At 50.4% G+C, this 25,312-nt stretch overlaps 6 protein-coding genes across 6 annotated transcripts; 3 read left to right on the top strand and 3 right to left on the bottom strand.

Moving 5' to 3' along the window:
• Positions 1 to 6,783: 6,783 nt before the first annotated feature.
• On the bottom strand, positions 6,784 to 7,566 carry BDP81DRAFT_334986 (uncharacterized protein; the record flags this gene model as incomplete). The annotated part of the gene is made up of 2 exons (XM_060585810.1): positions 6,784 to 7,028; positions 7,089 to 7,566. The coding sequence occupies 2 exons, from the start codon at positions 7,564 to 7,566 to the stop codon at positions 6,784 to 6,786; spliced, it is 723 nt and encodes a 240-aa protein (XP_060438152.1).
• Positions 7,567 to 11,206: 3,640 nt separating this feature from the next.
• On the top strand, positions 11,207 to 12,382 carry BDP81DRAFT_361343 (uncharacterized protein). The gene is made up of 3 exons (XM_060586422.1): positions 11,207 to 11,519; positions 11,578 to 11,970; positions 12,026 to 12,382. Exons 1-3 carry the CDS (start codon positions 11,367 to 11,369, stop codon positions 12,233 to 12,235), a joined length of 756 nt encoding a protein of 251 aa, XP_060438151.1. The 5' UTR covers positions 11,207 to 11,366; the 3' UTR covers positions 12,236 to 12,382.
• Positions 12,383 to 12,755: 373 nt separating this feature from the next.
• Positions 12,756 to 15,903, bottom strand: BDP81DRAFT_335090 (uncharacterized protein; the record flags this gene model as incomplete). Its single annotated transcript, XM_060585819.1, has 7 exons — positions 12,756 to 13,103; positions 13,165 to 13,475; positions 13,524 to 13,602; positions 13,676 to 14,467; positions 14,527 to 14,710; positions 14,761 to 14,928; positions 14,981 to 15,903. The coding sequence occupies 7 exons, from the start codon at positions 15,901 to 15,903 to the stop codon at positions 12,756 to 12,758; spliced, it is 2,805 nt and encodes a 934-aa protein (XP_060438150.1).
• Positions 15,904 to 18,183: 2,280 nt separating this feature from the next.
• BDP81DRAFT_386724 (uncharacterized protein) lies at positions 18,184 to 18,687 on the top strand (the record flags this gene model as incomplete). The annotated part of the gene is made up of 1 exon (XM_060587012.1): positions 18,184 to 18,687. One exon carries the CDS (start codon positions 18,184 to 18,186, stop codon positions 18,685 to 18,687), a length of 504 nt encoding a protein of 167 aa, XP_060438149.1.
• A 152-nt stretch (positions 18,688 to 18,839) lies between these two features.
• Positions 18,840 to 20,762, bottom strand: BDP81DRAFT_508394 (amino acid/polyamine transporter I; the record flags this gene model as incomplete). Its single annotated transcript, XM_060595700.1, has 6 exons — positions 18,840 to 19,354; positions 19,419 to 19,738; positions 19,790 to 20,193; positions 20,243 to 20,338; positions 20,392 to 20,576; positions 20,628 to 20,762. The coding sequence occupies 6 exons, from the start codon at positions 20,760 to 20,762 to the stop codon at positions 18,929 to 18,931; spliced, it is 1,566 nt and encodes a 521-aa protein (XP_060438148.1). The 3' UTR covers positions 18,840 to 18,928.
• Positions 20,763 to 23,433: 2,671 nt separating this feature from the next.
• On the top strand, positions 23,434 to 24,483 carry BDP81DRAFT_334981 (peroxidase; the record flags this gene model as incomplete). The annotated part of the gene is made up of 2 exons (XM_060585808.1): positions 23,434 to 24,321; positions 24,376 to 24,483. The coding sequence occupies 2 exons, from the start codon at positions 23,434 to 23,436 to the stop codon at positions 24,481 to 24,483; spliced, it is 996 nt and encodes a 331-aa protein (XP_060438147.1).
• Between the last annotated feature and the right edge of the window lie 829 nt (positions 24,484 to 25,312).

Here is a 25,312-nt window from a genome sequence, read left to right as displayed (position 1 = left end):
CAACATCAACAGCATCAATTCAATTCAAACTACTCATAATCCTCATCTTCAGACATCTCTTCAATAAACTGGCACGTCCGTGAATTGTGTCCCGGGTGACCACAAACGCCACACCGTCGCTGACCTGTCTCGGCCCTCAGTTTGCGACCACTAGTACGACGCATTTCCTCCTGAACCTGCGCAGTCACATCTTTCTGTGACTGTATATCTGCTGCGTCAGCTACAGTAAGACTTCCTCCATGTTGTAGGCGTGTTTTCTTAGTTCTCCGTCGTCGACTGAGTTGGTTATTCTCGTCTCTAAGAATCTGTACCTCAGATCTAAGTAAGGCTACTTGGTGCATGATGCCTCTTGTACCTTTAGAAAGTCGTTCAACAGCCTCGCAAATAGAGGTTGGGGAGCTGCTTTGGTGACGAGTGATCCGACTCTTAATAAAGTTGGATTGAGAGCTTGCCTCTACTGGGTTGTTTGGTGTCCTTGAAACCCAAGGCGGAGGTGTCTGTGGTAGTGATGCTGGAGGCGTTGGAGTGTGTAGCCGGATATCCAGCTTTGATAGGACGCTTTCTGCACTCAGAGGAACAAGCCCAGCTCCTCTAAAACCCCCTTGGATGTTTTTTTAGTCATCGCTTGACTAAATGCGCTGCGATATGCAGGAAAGAAGTCCTCCTTTGAGATGTGGGTTACGCCCCGCCGCATCTTATCCTCAATTTGTTGCCCATACGCCGTCTTTAGCGGACCAAAGCACCCAACGTCAAGGGGCTGGAGTAGATGAGACGAATGAGGCGGCATACAAAGTGTAACGATCTTGTTTGCCTTGCAATATAGCTCAAAGTCTGTTGAGTGGTGACTTTCGTGCCCGTCGACGACGAGGAGGCGATATTGGCCTCTCAAACGTGGTTTCGTATGACGATCATAGTGCTGGATCCAATCTAGGCCTCTTTCATTTGTTGTCCATCCGTTTTCTGACGTCGCAATGACCCAGTCGTCCGGGAAACCTGACTCTGTATACCAGGTTGAGAGGTGATATTGGCCTGCAACGATGATGTACGGCGGGACGTTATAGCCTTGCGAGTTGATGGCTTGAATCACTGTAACCCATTCTCGATTACCAGGCTGCGCCATTTTTGTGTTTGAACGCCTTTCAGTACTTGTGACAACCATGCCAGATGCAATCTGGCCCATCATAAAGCCAGTCTCATCAAAGTTGTAGATATCAAACTCATCGATACCATACTTCGCGATTGTATTCTTCACAAGAGCGAACCAGCCGCGAATAGCCTCTACATCCTCGCATTAGGCCCTCTTATAGTCGTACCTCCGAAAAAACCGCGTCCGCAATTATGGTTATCGTTTGACAAAGTTTAAGGCCCAGCGCTTCCCAACCGGAGGCGCGTCGCGATCAGCAAGCAGTCGATCAGCCATTTCTTCCACACCACGGATCCGGGGAGGGAATGATCGGGCATCTAGATCGAGAATGTGATCAACTAACGTCTGCTCTTCTAGCAAAGTAAGATTCCTCGAGTTCGGTATCCTGTCGCTTCGAGATGTAGAGCCCTTCAATCGTCGACTCAATGTTGCATGGCTGACCGAGTAGATCGTAGCTGCAGCCCGTGCACTAAGCTCTGGATTGATTCTGATAGCTTGAAGGGCCAGCTGTATTCCTGACTCATTACTTCTGGATGCCATGATGTGTTGTGGAAGAAACGTCTCCATTTGTGTTGAAGCATCATCGGCGCAGTTTTGTGTCTCACTCGCTTGTCTGTCTCACTCGCTTATCATTCACGTTAAAGTCTAGGAATATAGACGCCAGATTAGCCATCTCTTAGTCCTAGATATAGCCCTACCTCGACTTACCGACTTAGTAAAGGTAGGAGTCTTAGCCTTATTTACCTCAAGGGAGAAACCTACTCTAGTAGAAATAGACTTCCTAACTACCTAACTAGTTAGCCTCCTCTCTATAGCTATCTAGACGGTAGGGAAGAGACGAACTGACTAGGGTAAGGGAGCCCCCTAGTGGACAGAGGAGTGCTTAGAAGCCTACTAAGCGATTATTGAAGCCAGGCGCCAACAAGCCTAAGAGCCTGGGCTAGCTATACCGCCGCCTATCCTAGAGGAGCAGAAGGCCTTTCTGATTATAGTTAGGAAGGTAAAACGTGCCTACTGGGCTGCTAGGATTGAGGAGGCTGGGTCTAACCAGGGCCTTTATTAAGTACTAAGCTGGCGTAAGTCTAGCTTAGCTATTAAAGCCCCACCGCTAGTAGTAGACGGACAGGCAGTTGATAACAGCTATGACAAAGCACAGGCCCTACGGAAGGCCTTACTAGAGAGATTTGACACTATAGACGACCTACCTAGGAACCCTTTCATTGTTCCTATAGTGGCAAGGCGTCTAATACCCTGGCAGCAGGCAGTCAGCATAGAAGAAGTACGCCAGGCGATTCTCACAAAGTCCACAACCCCTAGGATTGATAGGATTACTACAAAGTTACTACAATACACTTAGGGCTTAATAGCTACACCTATATAGCAGCTCTTTCAGGCCTACGTTCAAACGGGCTACTTCCCCAGGACCTTCCGCAAAGCAGAGGTTATTATAATCCAGAAGCCAGGGAAAATAGATTTCTCAAAGACTAGATCCTAGCGTCCAATCTCCCTTTTATCCTACTTAGGTAAAGGCCTAGAGCGGCTAATAGCAAAAAAGATAGCATACCTCACCATCTTAAAAGGAGTTACTAGCCCACAGCAGATTGGGGCACTACCAGGAAGGGCTATAGTCGACCTAACAACCTATCTAACCCATAAGATAGAAAGCGCTCTAGACTCAGGGCTTACTGCAACTCTAGCAACAATGGACATCAAGGGGGCGCTTGATTCCGTTCTACAAAATCGACTTATTATTAGGCTACGGCAGCAGGGCTAGCCTAATAGCCTAATTAAGCTAATCTTTACTTTCACCTCTAGCCGAACTACTCGGGTCAGGCTAGAGGATACTACTACAGAGGACTTCCCCCTATCCTATAGGCTGCCGCAAGGCTCCCCACTATCCCCGATACTCTTTTTACTATATATAGCCGATATCCTAGCTAATAATCAAAAGCTTCGGTTTAGCTATAGTTATAGATAATATAGGTCTATTAGCTATTAGCCCGACGCTAAAAGATAATACTACAGCCTTAAGCCAGGACATTACTTATATCCTTAACTAGGGCATTAATAATAAGGTTACCTTTGACCTAGCTAAGTACGAGGTAATCTACTTTAATAAGAAGTATAACTAGATAAGGGATATACTAGATATATAGGCAAGAGGCCTAACTATTAAGGCCTCGACCAAGCCTATACGATGGCTAGGGGTCTGGTTCGACAAGAGACTCACCTTCCGGCACTATATGGAAACAAAGGTCGCAGCAGCAAAAAAGGTAGCCCATTTCTCACGGCACCTAACAAACATAAAAGGGGGGCTACCAGCAGCTACTGTGCGTAAAGCGGCCGTCGCCTATATCTTACCTATAGTCCTCTACGGAGCTGAAACCTAGTATGCAGGCTTATACAGACCAGCCTTAAGTAACAACACCAATACCAATAATGGTACTACTATATAGGTAGCTACTATAAGTACGGGACAGAAGGGCCTGGTCCGCAAAGTCGGGAAAGTTATTTCAGCAGCGGCAAGGGTTATCCTACTTATCTAGAGGACCACACCAACTAGCAGCCTCCTTCGTGAGGCTGGCCTACCCACAGCAGAGGTTGCCCTCGAAGTAGCACAACTATGCTTTACTATACGGCTATAGAAGGTTAACTAACAACATCCCTTGGTCCCAAGGCTCTGGCAGCAAGGGCGGTAACGGATAAGACTTTAAAGAACAGCTAGCCTCTTACCTAAATACCCAAGGCCTTTACTTATATAGCCGTAATACCCCCTAAGCTCATAAGACCTCATAGCCCTAGAGCGTAAGGAGGATATAGCTAAAACCTTCTAAGCCTGGCTCAAACCCGTACTAAAGAATCATATAATTACTTATTTAGACGGCTCTAAAGCCGCTAATAGGGCCACGGGGTTCGGCTTTATTATAAAAATAGATATATAGCCTAGGGCTACGGGCGCCTCGGCTTAGTAGAGGTATTTAACGGTAAGGCGGAAGGGGCGAGGGCGGGGCTCTGACGGGCCCTCCATACCTCTTAAGGCCAGCCGATACATATCTATATCGATAATATTAGTATTATCTAGGGAATCCGTGGCAAGGTCCCAGACTCCTCATAAGCTGCCTTCTTAAAGATCCAGGAGGTAGCTAGGATATATAATATATAAACCCATTAGTCCCCGGGGTACCAAGATATTAAAGGAAACGAAGAAGTAGACAGCCTAGCTAAGGAGGGAATAACTCTACTAGTCCCTAGGGGCCAACTAGCTACTCTATCAGGTATTAAGTAGCTTGCTAAAGAGCGGCCAAGACGCCAATATAAACGATAATAGAAACAAGAGGCAACTCCCTACTATACCTAACTAGGGCTTAAGGCCACCCTTACTTGCCCTCCTGAACTTGGCCTCCCTAGGGCTACCCTTTATCACCTCCTCGCAGCACGGTCAGGCCACGGGGACTTTAAACAATATCACTAACGCTTTAACCACACAAAAGCACTACTCACCTGCTCCTATGGATAGGTTAAGGAGGCAGACCATCTAGTCTACTGCCGAAAGACCCTACTGAGGAGGTAACAGTGGCCCACCCTCTACCCCTATAGCCGCCAGGAGCCCGTAGGACCTATAGGGTCCCTCGATCGCTACTTCAAGGGGCTAATCACTGACTCTAAAGGCTTCCAGGCCTTCCTCTACGTGACAGACTTCTTCCAGAAGATCTGCCCGCGGTACTAGGAGATAGGTCATAACCTATCCTCCCAACGACAAACTACCTCTATTAAGAAACCAGATGGTTATAACGGAACTAGGGCACCAGTAGGAACTAAGGATAGATAGAACACATAGTAGCTCACGAGCAAGATTTGGAGGACGTCAGGATACGGCGTGTACTATATAGTATATAGCTAGAGCCTGCGACCCTTCACGCCACATACCCTCCGGGAAGTCTGCCGCAAGGGCGGCTGCGCCCTTGCCGCCATGGCGTTAAATATAAAACAAACAAACAAACAAACATCACATTTTCCTCTTTTGCACAGTACGATTCCATTCGCGAGAAAGATGCCGTCTTCCCCTGAACTTCAAGAGGAGGTTCAGTCTCACCACAAAGACGAATTGATCCTTCCAGGTACCAGGCTTACGCTCAACCGCCTCCGGGCGGCGACCATCTGGAGGCAAATCGCGGTGAGAGGCTGCCGATCAAGCTCGACATAACATGAATGCCGGCACCTGTGAGAAGTAACGTTGAGGAAACTTGTCCGCCGTCGACCCGGTATGCATGTGCAAGTCGCCATGACGTGCATTGCGGGCGACTAGGTACAGAGACCTCTTGGACGAACTTGCGCCAAAACCATGCTCGGAGCTTCTTGACCAGGCCACGCAGATGGAGGAACGAAGTCCAAGGTTCTCGCAAAGCCCGAAATATCCAGACAGCCCCCACCGAAACTACTACCTCTATGTACGTAGGCAGTAGTACATTGATACATTCGTCTAGAAGCATCAGCATCTATACACCCCGGGCACCCAGAGTAGGTTCCCCCGGCACGGTCTCCCGATACCCCACCTACAACTCCCAAAACTCTCGGCAACTCTCAAGCAACCGTTACTTTCATCGCAACTATCGCAAATATCACTCCTATAGTATTACGAGTTACGGTAACGTATAGCGCAAGAGTAGTGGGAGTCGCGAAGTAATGGTTCTGTTACTAAAAGTCATATCCCTCCTTACGCTTCCGGTAAGGTACGCTGAGTAGGTACCTCGAGAAGAGAGCTAGAGATCTGGGCATGGAACCCATTGGTCTGCCGCAGACATGTTCCGAGTGCGAGGTCACGCGGCGGTCCGCAATAAAGAGCCTACGACAACAGTTCTTAACCCGCGGATCATCGCTCATAGATTTGAGGTTGTGGACTATATTCCCGACGAGTGCTACTATCGGGGAGTCAGGGGACAGCCCAATGCCACTAGTTCAGAGCTGTGTATATGTCGAGTGAGGAGATGAGGCAGGGGGCAAGAGAGGAAGAGGGTCTAAGCTTACCTATATCAATATGTCGCAAAAACGACGCCGTTAACGCCTGATATACCCTACGACACAATAGAAACTTCTTGTTGCTTGAGAGACCTCCTCCTCGCGAACGTTGGATCTGATATCGAAGTCAACTTGGGCAAGACATACCTCGTCCTCTAGAAGTCTGGCAATACTGTGCGGAACTCCACCAGTTCATAATGGAATAGAAGCTTGACTGGAGCATCTCACAATGAACCGAGCTCAGTGTGATTTGAGCGGTCAATAGCTACGATTGGGATTTTCTTTTACTTTAGAAGTAAATTCCGCCTTCTGTAACTACAGATATTGCAATGTCTTCACTTTGCGTTCCGATGCGCCATTGCGCCAGGCACTGTGGTATTTCGATTCTGTGATAAAAGCTACTATAATGGACAGGATACGTCACGAGAGAGTCAAGACTAGTGGATAAGTGATACAAAATATATTCTTTCACTGCAAGTCATATTTAATAATATGTACTCGAAGATTGATATTAAGTGACTGCACCTGAGTGCTCTATATCCATGTTCGCCGGCTACCATGTATTAAACCAATCGAAGAGTGTTTCTACTTGAAACTTCGCTGCTAGTGTTGGGCAGAGAAATTCAGAGGATGCTGCCGACGCTGCAGAGAAGGCCACTAAGGTTGATGGCCTTGAGGATACCTCCGACGAGGCCAAGGACGATGGGCAGAAGGCCGGCAAGGACCTCGAGGAGGAGGCCGATGACACCGCCGAGGACGGAGCAGACGAGCTCCAAGAGACCCTCGATGAGGCCGTTGAGGGAGCAGAGGAGGTGGAAGACGACAGTGAGGAGGACGAAGACGATGGGGCCGAGGAGCTCGAAGATGCCTAGTTGATATTGGTTAGCGGGAGATTCTCAAGGAATTGTCGTCTGTTGTGTTGACTTACTGCATCCAAGAATGGCGATGACATGCTTCAGGCAGTAGATGATCTCAAAGATGAGCTCAAGAACGCAGGAGATGATCTGCTCCTTCTCCTCACCGACAATCTCGACAGTCTCGCCAAGGAGCTCGACAACGTCGCCGACGAGGGAGTGGATCAGGCTGACGATGATGGTGACCTCGCTCTTGACGAGCTTGATGATGTCGGCCTTCTTCTGAGCGATCTGGCCCTTGGTGACGCCATCGACAGTGGAGTTGATGGTGGAGCAGTGCTTCTTGACCTCGACGATGGTGTACTGGACCTTGGTGTAGATGACCTCAGTGCGCTTGTCGAGGACGTCGGTCTCCGGGGCAATGGGGACGTGGACGACGGGGACCTTGGAGACATCGGTGACGTCGGTGGGGAGGCCGTGGATGGCGGGCGCCGCGAGTGAGGTGGCGAAGAGGGAGGAGATGGCGACGAGGCCGAGGTTGAGGAACTTCATTTTTGCGGTTGGGGGTTTTTTGTTTGAATTAGTTAAAGAGTGTGGTGTAAGTTGGATTAAGGAATGACGAGAGACAGCTGAAAAAGCTGAAAAGTCTGAAAAGAGTGACTGAGTGAGAATGCTGAAGCTGGATGAAGAAAAGCTCTATTCTCGCAGAGTTGTCAACGGCTTATGTACCTGGAGGACTTGAGGTCGATGCACGAACAACACCCATCATGACATACTCATGGAAGGGATCACGACCCTCAACAATTCCCCGAAGATGCCGATCACAGACCCCCACAAGGTTTCCAAATGCAGCTCGAAATTATCCCTCTGAGTGCAAGATCATGGGTCGTTTCCTAGTTTGTTCCATCAGCCTCTCCTTGGCTGCCTCTATTTCCTAATCTTCCTTTCAAACCCTTGACGAAGGTTCGTCATGGCGGCAGACAGCCTCCCGTGCCCCGGTCTGTCAAATGTCAAAAGTTGACGATCAGAGCTGACCAGGCAGAGCAGCTATGCTTCGGGGAACTTTGTGGGAGACGTCTCCATGAAGAACCCTTGACGTCGACGATCGTTACTCCCCGGAAGCTCCGCAACGACGTCGAAACGTTCGTTAGCCACATGTAGGGAGAGACACGATGAAATTAAGCTTGGCATGCTTGCTAGGTGCCGTTCGACCGTTATCCTGCAAACCAAAAGTTAAATAGAGAAAAACCAGAAAAAGCTTCCACTTACCTATTCGTTAGTCAATAGTTAGTTGGCAACTCGAAGTAAAAGTCAGCCGGTTGTGCAATTGTCTCAGCGCCGCGTTGTGAACCAAACCCAACCAAACCCAATTCCGAGATCGTCGTAGAGTCTTTCTGGGTCGGAAACATTGTTTTAGTGAGCTTTCGGAGGCTCGGACCCCTCCAGATCAGCGGATTCGCGGGTTGCTTGGCAGGGGGCGCCGATGATCATCATTTGAGACCACAGCCAAATCCCGAATTGGATGTCACCCTCTCACGCCTCTTCACGAGATGATAATCCATAAGGTTTTGCTGGAGGCGGTGAACTTAAAACGATAGTCCTGTGATGGTCGCGATGCAGCGTGGTTTCCAAAGCCTCGCATTGTCAACTAAAATGGTTGACCTCCGTGCCCCCTTTCAGATCTTTCAGGTGTTGCCGCGGCTCTTTCCCAGCTTTTTCTATCCAATGAACAGGCAGAATTTCCTTTGCCTCGGGTACCAAGATCGCCCAGTCATTGTGGAAGATCTTCTCGACCTTTGAGTGTAACTGTACTCCGTACGGAGTAGACTGATTAATTAGATCTGTGGTCGTAGACTGTAGATGCCAGCAAAAAATCTGGTGCATGCAGGAGAGAGTAAAGGGGGTGACAGAAATTGACATTGGAAATGGCATTGTGATGAAGACAACCTTAGGAGTCAGGAGGCAGATGAGAGCTGCCCTGTCCGGACAAAGCGACATCACCAGGGAAAATTCAGACAACCCACATTGTTTGGTCTCATGCGTGCACCAAAGTCGTCCGAATTTTCCGCGCTGGCTGGCTGTCGTCTTGCATTCACTGGACGATGATGCGACCCCTGGCTTCATGTTGCGGGGGATGAGAGACTGGGGGTCTCTTTTCATCCTCCAGAGCCTCTTCCATTGAGTATGACCAATGGACCAACCCCCTTTTCATGGCTGTTATAGTATAGCGAAAGGGATTTTGGCTCTTTTCCCCGGCCAATACGATGATGATATCAGCGGAATTGCCGACATAGCTCTCCGCAAGGGAGCGCGAGGCGCGAGGTCGTGTTTTACACCAGAAGCGTCTCCACGTGTATCAAGTTGCCGATCCATCCGCGGCAAGTGTGGGGCTAGGTCATTCAGGCAGGTAACTCTTACCGATTGGAAAGACGAAAGGAAGAATGCTGTTTTGATATCCTTCCTTTGGGAGATCGGCGGATGAATTCGGGGATCAGCCGCATGGGAACTGAAGAATGTACGGCCGCGTGCGACTGCGGGAGACAAAACCACACAAGCCTTTCCTGCATTCTCAGGTTGATGGAAACAATGAGCTTCCCGTGCCTTGGCAAAACACGGGAGTGGCAAGTTGGTTGGAGATTCTGTAAACATCAAGACTTGGCTTCCACGCTTCCTTGATTCTGAATATGCAGTGTTCTTCAACCTTGGTATTTCTCTTCTCGATGATACGTCTTACCGCCCCGAGATTTGATCGCCAGTACCATTTCAAGCTTCGGAAGAGCCCGACCACTTACGACGCCTGCCGCAAAGTCTTACCTTTCGAAATGTCCGAGAGCATGCCATCTCAAGGGGAAGCCTGCGCAGAGTTCTGGGCATGACAGATGGCAGGTGACAGACGACACCAGACGCGAGCGCCGTCCAATGCTCTCCTCATGCAATGCGTTGCACCTTCGTTTTCATCATCGCCTTCAGCTTTATCCAATCTCAAATGCATGTGTCAGCGCAACGGTCATCACTGACGGCCACATCAGCCGCAAGTGGCGGACGTGAACCAGGCACGCAGGGAAATGCGTGCCTTGGCAAGTGAAACATCAAGCGTTCGGGCCTATCACGGCGTGGTCGCTACAGCGGTGTCCCACGTCCAGACGGGCCCAAGACGAGTTTCACCGTCTCATAAAGCTTTTCTGTCTTTCTTCCCCCTTCTTTTCAGGGGAGATGGCTGCGCGGTGGCCGCGGCCAATATAGGCGGCAGCGACCCGAGTCAGTTATGCCAGCCGACGGTGAATCTGCCTTAGTCGGTGACGTTCTCGGTTCGGTTGGGCGTGTGGTGCTGCCGCCCTGAGATCCAGCGGGGGCCGATCAAGATGGAGGTTCCTTGAGGTAGATCTGTTTGGCTGACTGAGTTCAGAGACACAAACGTTTGCATGTCGGGAAAAACTCTGTGGGATGCGCACAAGTTGGTTCGAGTTCTCGCGTGCTCGCAACTCAACTACGTCAAGCGAATCCTAATGATGGAAACCACCCGATGCAAACGATCAACGATGTGCCTTTTGCGGTGTCGCGTTTGCATGTTGCAGAGTCCGAGTGACACACCTAAGTGAGGGAGGGCGAAAGAGAGACTACGCTCCTCAACACTCAGACCTGCAGTTGTCAGGTCAAGCCGTATAGGAGCAAAGTGTTATGCCCTGTCAGTGTCAAAGTCATCCAATGAGTTGCTCCTCACGTCGGGCGCCGATACGATCTCGTCCAATGTTGGTTGAACCTGCGGACATTGGCCGACACCTGGTCGATATTGAAGCCTCGCACCGAATATTGTCGCCCCCCGCCCCACCACACATTGGACGTCGCGAAGGGAGGTGAAGGTGTCGCGACGTTTCACATGCCTCAGACGTAGATGGGGCTGCTCGTCTCGTTCCTGGAGTTTTACTGCTTTGGGATAGGGTCGCGTTTGGGACGACGTCTGGCTAGCGAACGCAGTCCCAAGCCATGCTGCATCGCGAACCCGAACCCATACGAACAGTAGCCGCGGACGTGTACCGTACACCTTTGGGGCCTGTCTCTACTGCTGTTTCGGAGATTTTCTCCATCATAGACATCCAGGCCTGTAGAGTCAAGTATAAAGCCTAATGATCGTCCGCCTCTAAGTTTTGGTTTCCGCTTCTCTATTCAGCAGCTTCAACTCTTCGTTTGTATTCCATTCTCATCTCATAGCCGATTGAATCGCGCAGATTTAAACTTATTTCCAACTCTTTTACTTCTATTCAGAACTTTCTTTCCAACTAATCCGGCTCGGATCCGAATCATCGCTCTAATCAAGTCACTTGTACTTCCAAATCCCCACAACTCTTTTCAAAATGGTTTCCAAGACGATCATCTTCGCTCTCGCAGCAGCTACTTCCGTCGCCGCACACGGCAAGGTTGCACAGGTCACTGGTGATCTCGGTGGCAATGGCACTGCTCTCGCTATCCAGGGTGCCGTTGTTCCCGGCCCCGGTCCCAACCGCAAGGTGAGTTCGCAAAGACATCACAGCAGAAGGAAGAGAAGACTAACGTATCCCAACTTAGACTGAACTCGACACCACCGTCTTCAAGAGCAAGAACATCATGACAGACGGCATGGGCAAGACAACCGGCGGTGGCAAGGTCCAGGCCGCCGACATCTCCCAGGCCATGGCTCTGTCCGGCGACACCCTCCCCCAGGTCTCCTCCACCGGTGGAAGCATCTCCGGCACCTTCCACGTCGTCACCACCGACGGTGCCGGCCCCCTCCGCGCCGTTCTCGACTCCACTGGCACCGGCCAGTTCTCTCAGGGCACTGAGCTCCAGGTTACCCAGCAAGTTCCCGGCAAGGGCGGTAACATCAGGCCCAATGGCCAGGTTCCTGGCGGCAAGCGATCCTTGTGGGAGAGAGCCATGAGCGTCATTGAGAAGCGTGCCTCCAACGTCAACAAGGACTTCGTAAGTCACATCCCACTCTGCCCTCGACGAACACCTACTAATACGCTCTCTTCAGCCCATGGCCTTCTCCGTTCCCGCTGGCACCACCTGCACCGGTACCATGGGTGGCCAGAGCAACGTCTGCCTGGTCAAGATCGCCAACTCCAACGGCGCTGGCCCCTTCGGAGGTGTTGTGCCCATCCAGATTGCCCCTGGCGGTGCCGCCACCAACTCTAACCCGGCCGCTGCTCCGGCCGCCAAGCGCGAAGTTGAGTTCCAGGCGTAAGATGCGAACAGCATCGATGCTCGTATACGGCTTGGGGGATTGGAACACAAAGATTGTTGTTCAAGGCCCCTGGTGGGCAGCTTTTAAGATTGCTGAACGGGTGGAAGCTGCAATTAGTTAGCTGCTAGCTCTAGTCTAGTGAGCCCATCATTCTTCTTTGAGATTTGTTCTCAACTTCTTGAAATTTATATTCATATTTCATCTTCCTAAACCTTGAATCTTGCAAATTACTGTGGAGCAAATTTAATATCGTCTTGCGTCTCAGTTCCTCTGAGTCGTCAGTATTGAGTTGTTCCGTACCTTGTGATAGGACCATCGAAGCTACCTCAGTGAGCAGTGTACGCACTTCACATCCAATCCAGAGCTCTGGAAACAGGATAATAAGTTTTGTTACATGTAGCGAAGCAAAGCGATCTCGTTCTAAAGGGATTCTGAAACACCAGACCGTTCCTGTGGAGTAATACTAGACTTAGAGTAGACCACCAACGTCTACCACCCCCCTTGGGCTCCATCAAACACCTCAGTAATAGCTTCTCATGGCATCCTTGTAGGACTCTCCACCCTTGAGATGAAGATCAAAGCTATTCTGAACGTCCAAGACCTGCGAGATGTGCTCCATGCCAAGAGGCTCACCCTTATTGACGGCCAAGGCCTGGGCGGTCCGGATCGTGTTCTTGATCTGGCGACCGTTGAGATCATGCTTTGCCAGACTTTCATAGTCGTCCTCGGTGAAGGGCTTGAGGTCAACCTTCTCGAGAACACGGACTCGCTCTACGAAGATCTTGAAAATGGCCTTTTTCGCCTTGTGGGTAAGACTGTCGTATCGCAAGGCAATGTGAATACGTGACTGGAATGCATCATCAAAGGTCTGTGGGAGTATTAGTAATGAACGGGTTCAGTGGTGTGGGAAGCAGCGTCTCATGACTTACCTCGACTCGGTTGGTCGTCAAGAACAGGATGCCCTGGAAATACTCAAGCTGTCGCAAGAAGATACTAACCAGTGCGTTGCGTGAGATTTCATGAAGGTTTCTCTCCTCGAGGAAAACATCAGCCTCGTCAAGAAGAAGGATGGCGCCCCAGGCATGGCAGATGTCGAGGATCTTCTGCAACTCCGTCTCGAGGTATCGAGAGTCGGTGCCTAACTCTCCCGCAGAAACCATGTACAAGGGACACTTGAGGAGTTCGCTGATCCCCTCAGCTGTGAGCGTCTTGCCAGTTCCAGGCGGTCCATGGAGAACAGCTGAAGAGAGTCAGTAGGGTTTGAGCACTGGGAGGAATTAGGACTCACCAACAAGGCCTTTTCCCTTGCCTTGGATGACATCGTCGATGCTCTCAGTAGCGTGGTACTTGTGCGACTCGACGAGTGCCTGTGGGAAATGTCAGTCATACTCTGTTCACGAATTCATGCACGTGCTTTAAAGCAAGTGCGAGATCATTTACCTTGACGATGTCTTTCTGCTTAGGCTCCAAGACCAAAGACTCGTATGCGCCATCATTCCACTGAATGTCGTTGACTCCGGAGACGGTGAACTCGAGCCAGAGCTTCTCAGAAAAGGAAAATCCCAATACAACAGAAGATGCAATGAGGTAATCCTCGTCAGAGAACTCCGGCGCATTCTTCGTCTTGTCACTACTAGTATCCCGGGGCTCGTTGGAGTCTTCGCCGGTCGTGGCTTCATCAACCCGCTCAAGCGGTTTCTCCAGCGTGGCAGCATCCTCGACAAAGGACTTGGGGATTCGAAGCATGTGGACCTTACCCTTGCCGTCGCGAACAACCTTCGTGACCATCTTCCCGCAACCCGCATCGTCGTCACTACTGCAAGCGTTCTCCGAGGAAGAGTCATCTTTCTCGCAGGGTTTCTCGTCCTCGTCAGAGTCCTCCGAATCAGATAAGATGTCGTGATCCTTGGGTCTGACGACAGACACTTGGTAGTTCGGGTTGATCCTGCGGTGGACAGAGGGATCAACCATGATGCGTCCGTTAATGTTGACCTTGATGATGCTCTTCTTCTTCTTATAGTAGGCCAAGCCCTGATGACTTCGGTATTTCACGCCACCGAGGTTGACGAACTTTTTGCCGCGTTCGATCAGGGTTGTCTTGATGGCCTGCTTCTCCTTGTGGAAGTCGAGGGGGAAGGCGTTGAGGCTGCTAATCTTCCGGGCACCACGGAACTCCGGGATCTCTTCGCAGAGCGTGCCGTAACCAAATTGCTTCCCGTCATACTCCATGTACTGATAGATTGTCAGAATTGTCAATGACTTGATGGGGCAACGTGTGGAGAAGTACTGACCTTGCCATCGAGCAGGTAGAATTCCCCCTTCGTCATGCTGTTCATCTTCTCCGCCTGCTCTACCTTGAAGACACGAGGCTCGTCGGAGGACCCGTACGTGGTGGTGTAGATGAGCGTATTGGGCTTAAACAGAGCCCAGAGAAGATCGAAGGTGATGAGACCATTTTCCAACATGGGATACAGGCTGATAGTTGGTTAGCGATGCCTCCTCAATAAGACCAAGTGCTAAAATACCTCTTCTTGACTTCGGCGTAGTCCTTATAGAGATACTTGAGAAGTACTTTGAGATGCTGGCGCTTGTTCTCAACGTCCTTCTTGAACTTCTTGCGCTCTTTCTTGTCAAGGTCCTTGGCCGAAATCTTGCTCAACGTCTTGCGGTACTGGCGCAAGTCTTCCAAGTACCTGGAGTATTCAGTCAGGTATAAGAGGGCAGGTGAGGTCGCTGACAACTTACAAGAACACCATGTTAGGATTCAGCTTTGGCGTCTCATCGACCAAGCTGATTCCCTTGATGTTGCCTATCACCTCCTGAAGGCACTCGCGCAAGACCTTGCTTTTGACATCGAGAAAAGTGGTCTGGTACTTGCCCTCCCAATCAAAGGTACGTCTGACTTGAAGAACATATCCGTCATACTGTGAGTTCGAGGTGGCCGTCGACGTCTCCTGGAGTCTGTAGTTATGAATTGTGGTGTCCCAAACCTGATCAACTCGCTTGAAGTCCAGCTTGGACGACCTTTTCTTGGGAGATGGCGGAGGAAATTTGCCACGCTTTGCAGATTTGCTGCCAGTCATGGCGGAGCCGGGAGCGGGGGCAGCATTACGAAGACCGTTGATCTTTGGATAGGGAGGGGGTCCAGCCTGCATCTGTCTGAAGAGTGCCAATTGATTAGGCGTCATCGCCACCCTGGTAATTCCACCACCTTTCCCGGGCGCATCATCCTCAGAGTCATCGACAACTTCAGAAGATTCGGTGTCGGAAGAGGACGAAGACGATGATGGAGTGCGCTTCCTAAGTGACTTGTGCTTCTGCTTCTTCGAGGATCGGCCGTTCTTGCCTTTGGCGCTGGACTTCTTCTTCGACTTGATGTGCTCCCTCTCACTGTCACTATCGGACGACTCAGAAGAGCTGCCTTCCGAATCGGAAGAAGAATCTTCGGCCTCGGACTCGCTATCATCAGTAATTTCCTCAGATGAGTCGTCCGTGTCTAGGTTGGTCGCTCTCTTGTGCTTCTTTGCCTTCTTGAGTTGCTTCTTCGACTTGGACTTAGCAGCCTTCTTCTTGTCTTTCTTGTTCGCCTTCGTACTCTTAGGTGCCTTGGCCTGTGAAGCTGAGGCCGGAGCGACGACGACAGTGGCAGAATCCTTGCCTGCGTCCATGTTGGCGATGGCAGCGTCAGCAATGGTGGTCTCCGATTGTCGGTCGGTGAGACCTTGATCCGCGGATGCCATGATGAATTGCTGAAGAAGCCTGGTGAGGGGTCGATGACGTGTTGATGTGTGGTTCGACAGGAATAGAGGTGGTGCAAGGACTGAGGAACTCGTCTACTGGGAAGCAAGCATTTAAATACGGTAAGAACCGGTGCTGGTATCTTGGGCCTCGCACCTTCCGATAATACACCGTGGTAATACGCTCCCACACGGTTGGTCGTGGGTGAAGTGGATTTTGCTGCTCGTTGTTTCGGTGATGGGGGTGAAACTCTGAGATGGTCTTCACCTCTGGTCCGTAGGTTCAAGAATATGTGTCAATGAAACAGTGTGATGTCCTTCTACTTTCTTCTCATGCGTCTTGGACCCCATGGAAAATTACGGCGAAATGTTGGAGCGTTCGATGACACGTGGTAGCTCATCACCCAAGGCTTCCTTGCTGGCTTTAGAGCCGCATTTGGGTGGCTAGTGTCTCTTTATCAAATTTCCTGGCTCCCTGCGAAATATGGGTGATTTTATGGTAGCCTTCTGCTACTTCAGTCTACCCGTTAGAGGGAAGCACTGCATCATGCAGGTAATTTGCACTCTTCTGTTGGTTGCGCCGACCCCTTTTTTTGTCTCCCCAACTAACAAGGCAAACATATGACGCCTAGGTACCGTGTTGGCCAAGAGCCGCTGTCAGCTCGATGGGCGCCTTCTTTGATCACATAGCTAGGCAGATATGGAGACTAATTCTAGGCAGCATCAGCAAGATCTTGACTCAATCGGAGGCTTACGACGATTGCCGTTCATCCGTTCATGTTCGGAAGAAATTTGTCGCACTCCACAGGCTGCTATATCAAAGTCTGAGGCTGGCCATAAATTGCAGCGATATCGTGCAGCCAACAAAGAACGCCTCAAAACATGTCAGGGATGATGGTGTACACATCCGCCCACCTTCTTCCGTCGTCCCTGTGCCATCCGTCGGAAATCAGAATTGATTGGTCAGAGTTGCTATCTTACTTATGTGTATGGTGCTGATTTGAGTCATTTGACTAGTACGTACGTAGTCTGCCTCGCCAGCAGGCTATACTCAATTACACACCTTCGCGGCCCTTGTCCTACATCATATTGTCTCGGGCAGCGGACAAGGCCACAGTAGGTAGCCCGGCCGACCTCATGGCCGAAGCGAACCGTTTGTGCAGAGTAAGCCAGCCTCATCACTTCAACCAACTGAGACAGGGGATCTCCAATGGCCCAACCTGGAAAAATTGCTGAAACAAACCGTTTGCTGTCCAAAGCGGACGAACGCCTCATCTGCCTAATTTCACTCTACCCTTGGCTTCAGTCTGGTCCTTTTTTTCAAATCACCCGATGAGCATCGACCCGAGCCAGTGGATCTCCGCATTCTTTGTATCTCATCCAACTCAGACTTTCAAGTTGGGTGTCTTGCATGCCTGCACATGCATGTTTGGACGGCTGTGGGGCGGCATACAAACGAATGGTGGACGGCATGGCCAAGTTGCAAAGCCCCGATGCCAGAAGAGTGAGGCGTTCATGTCGGCGAATAGGGGTTCATCATCCTCTTGTGGTTGTAATTGGAAGACACAACATTTGATGCGGGAAAACGTATGACTCTGCGATTGGTCATAATGGCTAAGAGAGTGTGCACCATTGAACTGGATACTTGATGTCTCGGGGCATGAAATCGATATTGCGCGGAACGGCGTCGGCCCCACCATCCGGCTGTGGCCGGGTACCTAGTGGGGTATCCTCGGAGATATCGGGCCTTGCCGACTGCGGAGGTGGATTCCATGTGCCCGGAAGAACCATAGTCATAGAACATCTGTATGAACAAGACTCGTTGATGAAACGGCCGGTAAGACACGAAATTAATCCATCTGACTGCAGTCTAGGCGCTTACATCCCCCGTGTCAATCGGGCGATTCCCCGCGTCTCACAGAGCTAAAGATAGCGCCACGAAATCCTTCGGCGGGGAAAGTCGCCGAAAATCCGTTGCTACGAGTTCTAAAAGCAGTCAAAAGTTGAGCAAAACTTCTCTCAACCATACAAAAACAACAGAAACGTTTCTAGTCTTGGCAGCATTCGCAAAACTGAGATCAACAAACACCGAGGTTCCAAATTGCGACTACATACTAGTAGGCTACATTACCCCCTGTTTTTCCACTAGGCCAGAGACTTGAGCTGGTGTTCTCGACGGAATCATCCAGCCAATTGCACGAGACCGACACGATGGCATCAGGCCAGTTCTTCGACCCCCTCGTCGCACTTCGCGTCGCACCTCTAGTGTCGTCGACTTGCACTCTCCTCTTCGCCTGGGATCAGCACTTCTTCCTCAGCCTTTTCAACGATACACCCGAGCTTCGAAAGAAGAGCGCGCCGATACTGAAGCCCTACTTCAACAACTTCTTCTCTCGTGGCGTCTTTATTGTTCTAGGCTTCATTGCTGTATCGACGAGCACAGGCATTGCAAACTTATTCAACCAGCCAGCTGCACTTAGGTCCCAGAGCACATTTTGGTGGTACGCTGCTGGCACGGCCATGTCGGCGGGACACTTGCTCTATGTTCCGGCTGTTGCGCCGCATGTGAAGGGCTTGGCAGAGGCGAAAGACGACCATGATGCCAACGGAATTTTAGATAAGTGGTTGAATGCCAACTGGTTGCGCATGGTGACTGTTGATGTTGGTGCCTGGGTTGCTTTCAGCGTTGCTACCTTGAACACATTGCGTGTATGAGAAGATTCGAGGAGTTGGATTGCACATGTACATATAGTCATCAGAAATGATTTCTGAAGACCACTTTAGTATGTATTGACAACATGAACCTCGAGGTGCACAGCCTGCTCTAGCTAATTGGTCACTCAAAGAGCTTAAGTGCAAGAACCCAGAGCCGATATTCGATCTAGAAGCTTGCACGCTTAACGCGATCCAGCAACCAAGGTGCCTTACTCAGATGCAATGCGATGTAGTAAGTAGACTACTCATATTTCCTCAGAGGCATCTGAAACCTTTTCCGCCCGCTTGCAAACCAATCAATGAGCGCACCTAGCAGAACTGCTCCAAATATCGGGCCTGCGTAATTCATGTTGTCTTTCGTGACTGGCAATATTTGCGGGAATGGCATCCACAGCACAACGTAGATCAAGTAGCTGAGCGCAAAGACGTTGACCGGAACTCCTACAGCTCCCAGCTTAAAAGGCCCGTACGGTGGTGGCGGACCGCGAAGCTTCCGAAGCAAGAGGAAAAGAATGGGAAAGAAGTATGATACATGTAGAGCCAAAGCCTGAAGAGAGATGAGGGCGTTGAATGCTGTGGCCGAGGCGATGTAGATGAGAGATAGGCAGGTGACGATGCCAACAATAAGAAGCAATGCATTCATCGGTAACTTGAATGTAGGGTTGATCTTTGAAACGAGGTCAGAATGGAAGTTGAGCTTTGGTGGCGGGATTAAAACCAAGAAAACCTACATGCGAGAAGAAGCGGGAGAATGGCAACCCCTTATCGCTCGCGAACATCCATACGAGTCGAGATACTGAAGCCAACATATTGAAGGAGGCAAAAAAGATTATAACTGCGACCAGGGAGACTAGAGCGTTGGAGGCGACTTTCGAGCCAGTCGCGTTGTAGGTTACGTAGATGAGCGGCAGCGGAGCAGTGGAAAGGTCTTCTAGAGGCCCGATGAAGAAGAGCAAAATCGTAACAAAGGCGAAGAGCATGACTGAGTTGACGACGCAGGCAAGAATGACGCTTCGTGGAACGCGTGTTCTGGCTTTTCTCACCTCATCACCTATACGAAAGATTACCATCTGCTGATTAAGTGGTTCCTTAAGTAACTTACTCATGTGTATGACGCTGTCGAAGCCTGTCACGGAGAACGTAATTGTCAATAACCCCAAGCCCCAAGATATGCCAGGATCATTCCACCCAGACAAGTCAGATGTAAGCGTATTGAAAACGTAGTCGGAACTGCTGCGTTGTCCGAGGGCGGCGAGAATAACAATAAAGACAACGAACAAGGCGACGTGTAGGAGCCCACCAATTATTTCGAACGCATTGAGAAACTTTCGAAACCAGAGAGTGAAAAGGAAGGGCAGAACGAGGGTACCAATCATGATGAGACTGGTATGCCACCTTTGGGGCTCATAGTCATCGTTGTTGAAGATAGCCAGAGACGTGATGATGTTTGCCAAGATAGATGGTGGCCCCCACAGGCGAAGCACCACGCAGCAGTAGTAATCCATCCTAGATAGCCAGTCAGTCTAGAGACTACCTGTAAACATGTCAAAGGGACTTTTGTAGTGAGGTACCTTGAAGTAGACCCCAAAACCTATTAGCACTGGGAGCGAGATTTGCAGACCAACGATACTGTGCGCCGACAGTCGGATCACTACTCAAGCCTGTTAGCAACTTGAATCTTAATGAGAAGGTGATTTTACCTACATCGAAGCCAGCTCAGCTAGTGAAAACCCGACGGCACAGGCTCCGAACCCAGCCAGGATGGATCCATAGAACATCGAAGCTGGGCCACCGTTTGCTAGTGCAAATTGGAAAGTAACGGCAAAAGACTCCCATGATGCAAGAATAATTACACCAAAGTTCACGACTGAGGAATGGTTGATGTACCGCTATAAGACTATTAGATTGCGGGTAGACACGTGAAAGTTTGAGTTGAGAACCTCGAGGCCCGTTGGCTGTTGTTGTTGTTCGCCATATTCCTCAGAATGTGTGATCAACGTCTTTTCATCGGCGCCTTCAATTCTGCGTCCGATCGCATCTGCTCCAATTCTATCGGTATCTACAATAGACGTCATCGTTGCTTTTGCGTTGCAAAGAATGAAGAAATTAGCAGGTGAGGGGCTAATAGCGTCTGCTAAGTATTATAAACTTTCATCCTCTATCCTTTCTGGTCGTTTCACCGCCGGCACCGTTATCTTCGAAGAACAACCTAGTCTCCTTTGGAAGTTGATGTCGCAAAGAAGCATGCAAGACACGACCAGGTTCGCCAATTGAATTGCGGAGGTAGTGCCTACTGTAGTTTGGACTAGCCGCCCAACGTTTCCGCTGTGAATCTGTGGTAGCATCAAGTCACACAGCAGCACAGCCTGGAATAACTTGGTGTTACATGGCTGTATGTAGATCAACTGCACGTAAGCTGACCGCATTGAAGCTCTTGGCGCCCCAATCAACACTTCAGCACCCTGTTTTACTTCGGCATTGGAGTAAACAAGCCCTCGGACTTCTCTTACATCTTTCGCATGGAATCCTCGAAAGTCTGAATGCCAGACTATATATCTGTAAAACCTGCTGCTAAGCGGCATAGAAATAAGAATGTCTTAGTGGATTGCCAGAATCAGAGGAAAATACGGGCGATTTGAGCGAGGAGAATGGCGTCTTGGCAACACAGCTGTGTCTACATGCAAAGGCGCCACATTGGTGACGCTGGAAAATGGCGTTGTAGCCGCAACATCCGTAAGAAAGGCGGTCTTGTTAGCATTCTTACAAACGTAGTTCTATTGAACATTTGACTTCGTATGATGGACAATGAAAACGTCTAGCCGGGTTGAACGGTTATTCACAGGAATAATTTTGTCGGCCTAGGGTCCTATTCTCTTAGAGCGGATATTTTGAGCACAGCGTACCAAATTGAGCGGCCACTGGTAAACCGCGCTTATTTAACAAGATTGCGATGGAGCTAGTGTCGGGGGCTAATGCTTCCCGAAGCCGGCCCAGGAGCTCGGGGAAGAAGACATTGGGCGTTTCGCCACCAGTGCCGTTTAATCGACTGTTAGAACTCAAGACGAACAAGATACGGCATCAGCAGTTATTCCCAGCTGGCAAGCTCCAAGTGACAAATGCTACCAATACAACGAGCCTCACGGATGGCTTACGGTCCGGGGACGCGTCATCAGGCGTCTGAGGAATAATCCAAGGTCCTCGCCCTCCTGTCAAAGAACGCCATCGGCAGACGCGGGGCTAGATTGGTGCAACATTGATCTCGGGAGGCCGGCGTCCTGGGCCAACTTGCCAAAGGCCGGGATCGTGGCGAAGACCGACATGTGCATTAGTTTCCGCCTCTTCTTTTCTCTTTTTTTCTTTTTGGAATGAGAATCATGTGCGGCCTCCCGAAGGAGATGTGGGTGTGGTTGGGTGCCGCCGGCACAGACATGTAAGCTCGGATGTCCGAGATACTGGAGCACGGCCGGCACTCACGTTAGCGACGCCGATTCACGACCGTGAGCCGCTGAGGGAATACTCTGCCGTACAGCCGACACGTCTTGATTATTTTCAGTCTATTCTCATTGGCGGGATGTGGGAGGCAACCGTTTAGCCAAATCTTGGCCAGCGTGAGCCGCCAGATTCGACACATCGATGGCGCGCATTCGATAGCTAATTCCCGCAGCTTTCACTCCGTAGTCATTCTTGGCATCTTTTGCGAGGCAAACTCCTTCAATTAAGTTCCGAAACAATAATTGGTGTTTAAGCCAAGCTTCTTGGAGGAACAGATATTCAGCAGAGCAGTGTCTTGCCCCAGAGTTAGTCTTGCGATCTTCTTGGAAGGATTCAGGAAGAGTGACGTGGCGGCATGGAACTTTCATCCTCTCCAACCTTTTCAACGGCATTTCCTTCCGAGAAATATCCATGCAGGAAGCATTCATCGAGGTTGGCTGAGGTTGGGATGATCGCTGACTTCAGGCTAAAATCAACCTACGGCGTCCGAACATTATGGAATTGCCTTTGCGCCTGGAAATCGGCATTTTCAGCTCATACGAAAACCGAAAAGTCGGAAAGAACGGCTGGGAGATAATCCCACGAAGGAGAAAGTTTGAGGCGTTTTCTGCTTACGCTCTCGGGCCCTCAGGTGCCCTGACTTGGAGGTTGGCATTAGACTAACATTTGGAGACGGGACGCTTACAACGCCACGCAAGATGACATTTCGGACGGACAGCCAGAGACATTCACCAAAGAGCTACCTGACACATGGGCCAAGCCGTCAACGTTCTCTGTTAGGTTTCTTTCTCTGCACGAATGCAAAGCTTCCCGTGCCCTCTCCTTCCTTGAGATTGACATGCTTACAGACCGAAACACCCTAACCGTGCTCTCGATGTCTGAAGCAGGCTAATGGCTCCTGTCTCCCGCTTCGGGGCCGAGCTGGTGGCCACGGGTGAGTATGAGTTGCTTCTGTGCATACAGAGTGCATCTTTGCCACTGATATCTTGCTGTAGGTGTAGGTATAATTAGACACTTGTGATCCCATCACTTGGTCAATCATCACTCCAGCCCTCAGCATTCAGTCACTCGCTCTAAGACAGCCGTTACTTTCGCTCACAACACCTTCGCTTTCTCTCACCCGTCACCACATCTCTCCAACCAGACAACATGGCCGGAACGAAAGCAATCATCGCTCTGACGGCACTCGCAGCCGTCGCGACTGCCTACCCCGGCATGGGACGGGGCGGCGCCGGAATGAGCCACGGAGACATGATGGCACAACTTGCTAGCCGTGAGGGTGCCGCAGACAACCAAAACATCGGCGATCTCCTCAAGATCCCCGACGGTTCCTTGTCCGACGTCGGTAAGGATGTCAAGGGCATTCTCACCGGTTTCGGATCGCCAACTACATCCGACGCCGCTAGCGGTAACCTCCCTGATCTCGGCAGCTCTGACTGCAATGCGGACAAGTGCTGTGTCTGGCAACACGTCGCTGCCGACCTGATGCCCACTTTCCGTGACGACAACGGTTGCACCGACCCTGCCCGCGCCGCAATCCGCCTTGGATTCCACGATGCTGCTGGATGGAGCTTGAACACCGGCGACCTCGGCGGTGCTGATGGCTCCATCGTTCTCGCTCCGGAAGAGATCGGGCGCCCTCTGAACAAAGGCTTGGAGGAGATTGTGTCGCAGATGAAGACGTGGTTCGACAAGTACAAGGACCACGGTGCCGGCATGGCAGATTTGATCCAGTTCGCCGCCAACACAGCGACAGTGGCGTGCCCTGGTGGACCGAGAATCAAGACTTTCGTTGGCCGCAAGGACTCTTCTGTCGCTGCTCCCGATGGTCTGCTTCCGGACCCAAAGGACCCTGCTGACAAGTTGATCGAGCTGTTCGGTAACAAGACAATCACTGCCCCCGGTCTCGCTGCCCTTGTTGGTGCGCACACCGCCAGCCGTCAACGCTTCTTCGACACATCCAGGGTCAACGCCCCTCAGGACACCACACCTAACGTCTGGGATGTCGATTTCTACCGACAAACTTTGGCTGGAGCTCCTGCCGAGGTTGTCACCTTCCCCAGTGACACGGTTCTTTCCAAGGATCCCCGCTCGGCCCCGGCTTTCCAGGCCTTCGCCAATAACGCACCGCTCTGGGGTGGAGTGAGCTCACACCTGATTCTGTTTGACTTGAGATCAGAGCTAACCAAGTTACAGGCATATGCCAAGCAGTATCTCCGTCTTAGCCTTCTTGGTGTCTTCAACATCAACGACTTGACTGATTGCAGCAAGGCGCTCCCCGCCGGCACTGGTGTCAAGAGATAGACCCATGGAGGTATCTACTCTGTAAAGATGTTTCTGGGATGCGTCTTGGGGAGAATCGGAGTAGATCGTGGATTTTGTCTCCTCTGTAAAACATGACTTGAACGAAGAATTATATGATACGCGTTAATGATGCATAGGAAGAAGCAAACATTGGAATATTATGTAGACTTTTTATACACATGTAATCACTAAACCCTGTCTTGTTTGTCCGGACAATCTCTTGTGTGGCCGCTTAGTTTTCGCGAGTCAGGAAGCTCTCTTATCTCCGGGTATGTACTGTCCGACAACTCCAGTGACCCCGGCCGAGATGCTCCTCGGACTTAGTCCATGGTGCGAACAAGCCGCGATCTTGGTATCCCCTGACCTCAATTTCAATTCCCCAGATTGCCAAGATCTGGGATCCTGGATCGATCATACTTCCCAACGTCCCCCAGCTCAAATCTTGACAAAGCTTGCAGGACAGTCAGACGACTCGAGTTGATTACCCTGCTATTTGCTGTCAATTAGACACGGCCCGGAGTAATCCGTCTCTGGCTGAGCTATCATACGTTATAGTCTTCAATTAGGCATGCTTTGAGGGGAAGCGAACGTCGCACTACCGGACGTGACGAGGTTTAATAGGCTATTTTTGGAATAATTCCGTCCAAGACATTCCATTGGCATTGTCTAGGTGCTACGTAATAAATCACGTCTGCGATGCTTTGAAATCACCAACTCAGCATACCCAAGCTCTGGGGGTGAAGAACAACATGAATGCCTGACGCAGGTCAACAGAGTCATGTCAAACATCCTAGTTAAGTGATAAATGGCCTATAACTAAACTTCAAAT

This window comes from Colletotrichum phormii, assembly GCF_030913505.1.
Source record: "Colletotrichum phormii strain CBS 102054 chromosome Unknown BDP81scaffold_38, whole genome shotgun sequence".
Lineage (NCBI taxonomy): Eukaryota > Fungi > Ascomycota > Sordariomycetes > Glomerellales > Glomerellaceae > Colletotrichum > Colletotrichum phormii.
Note: the sequence above shows the minus strand (reverse complement) of the source record. Positions and strands in the feature narration are given on the sequence as shown.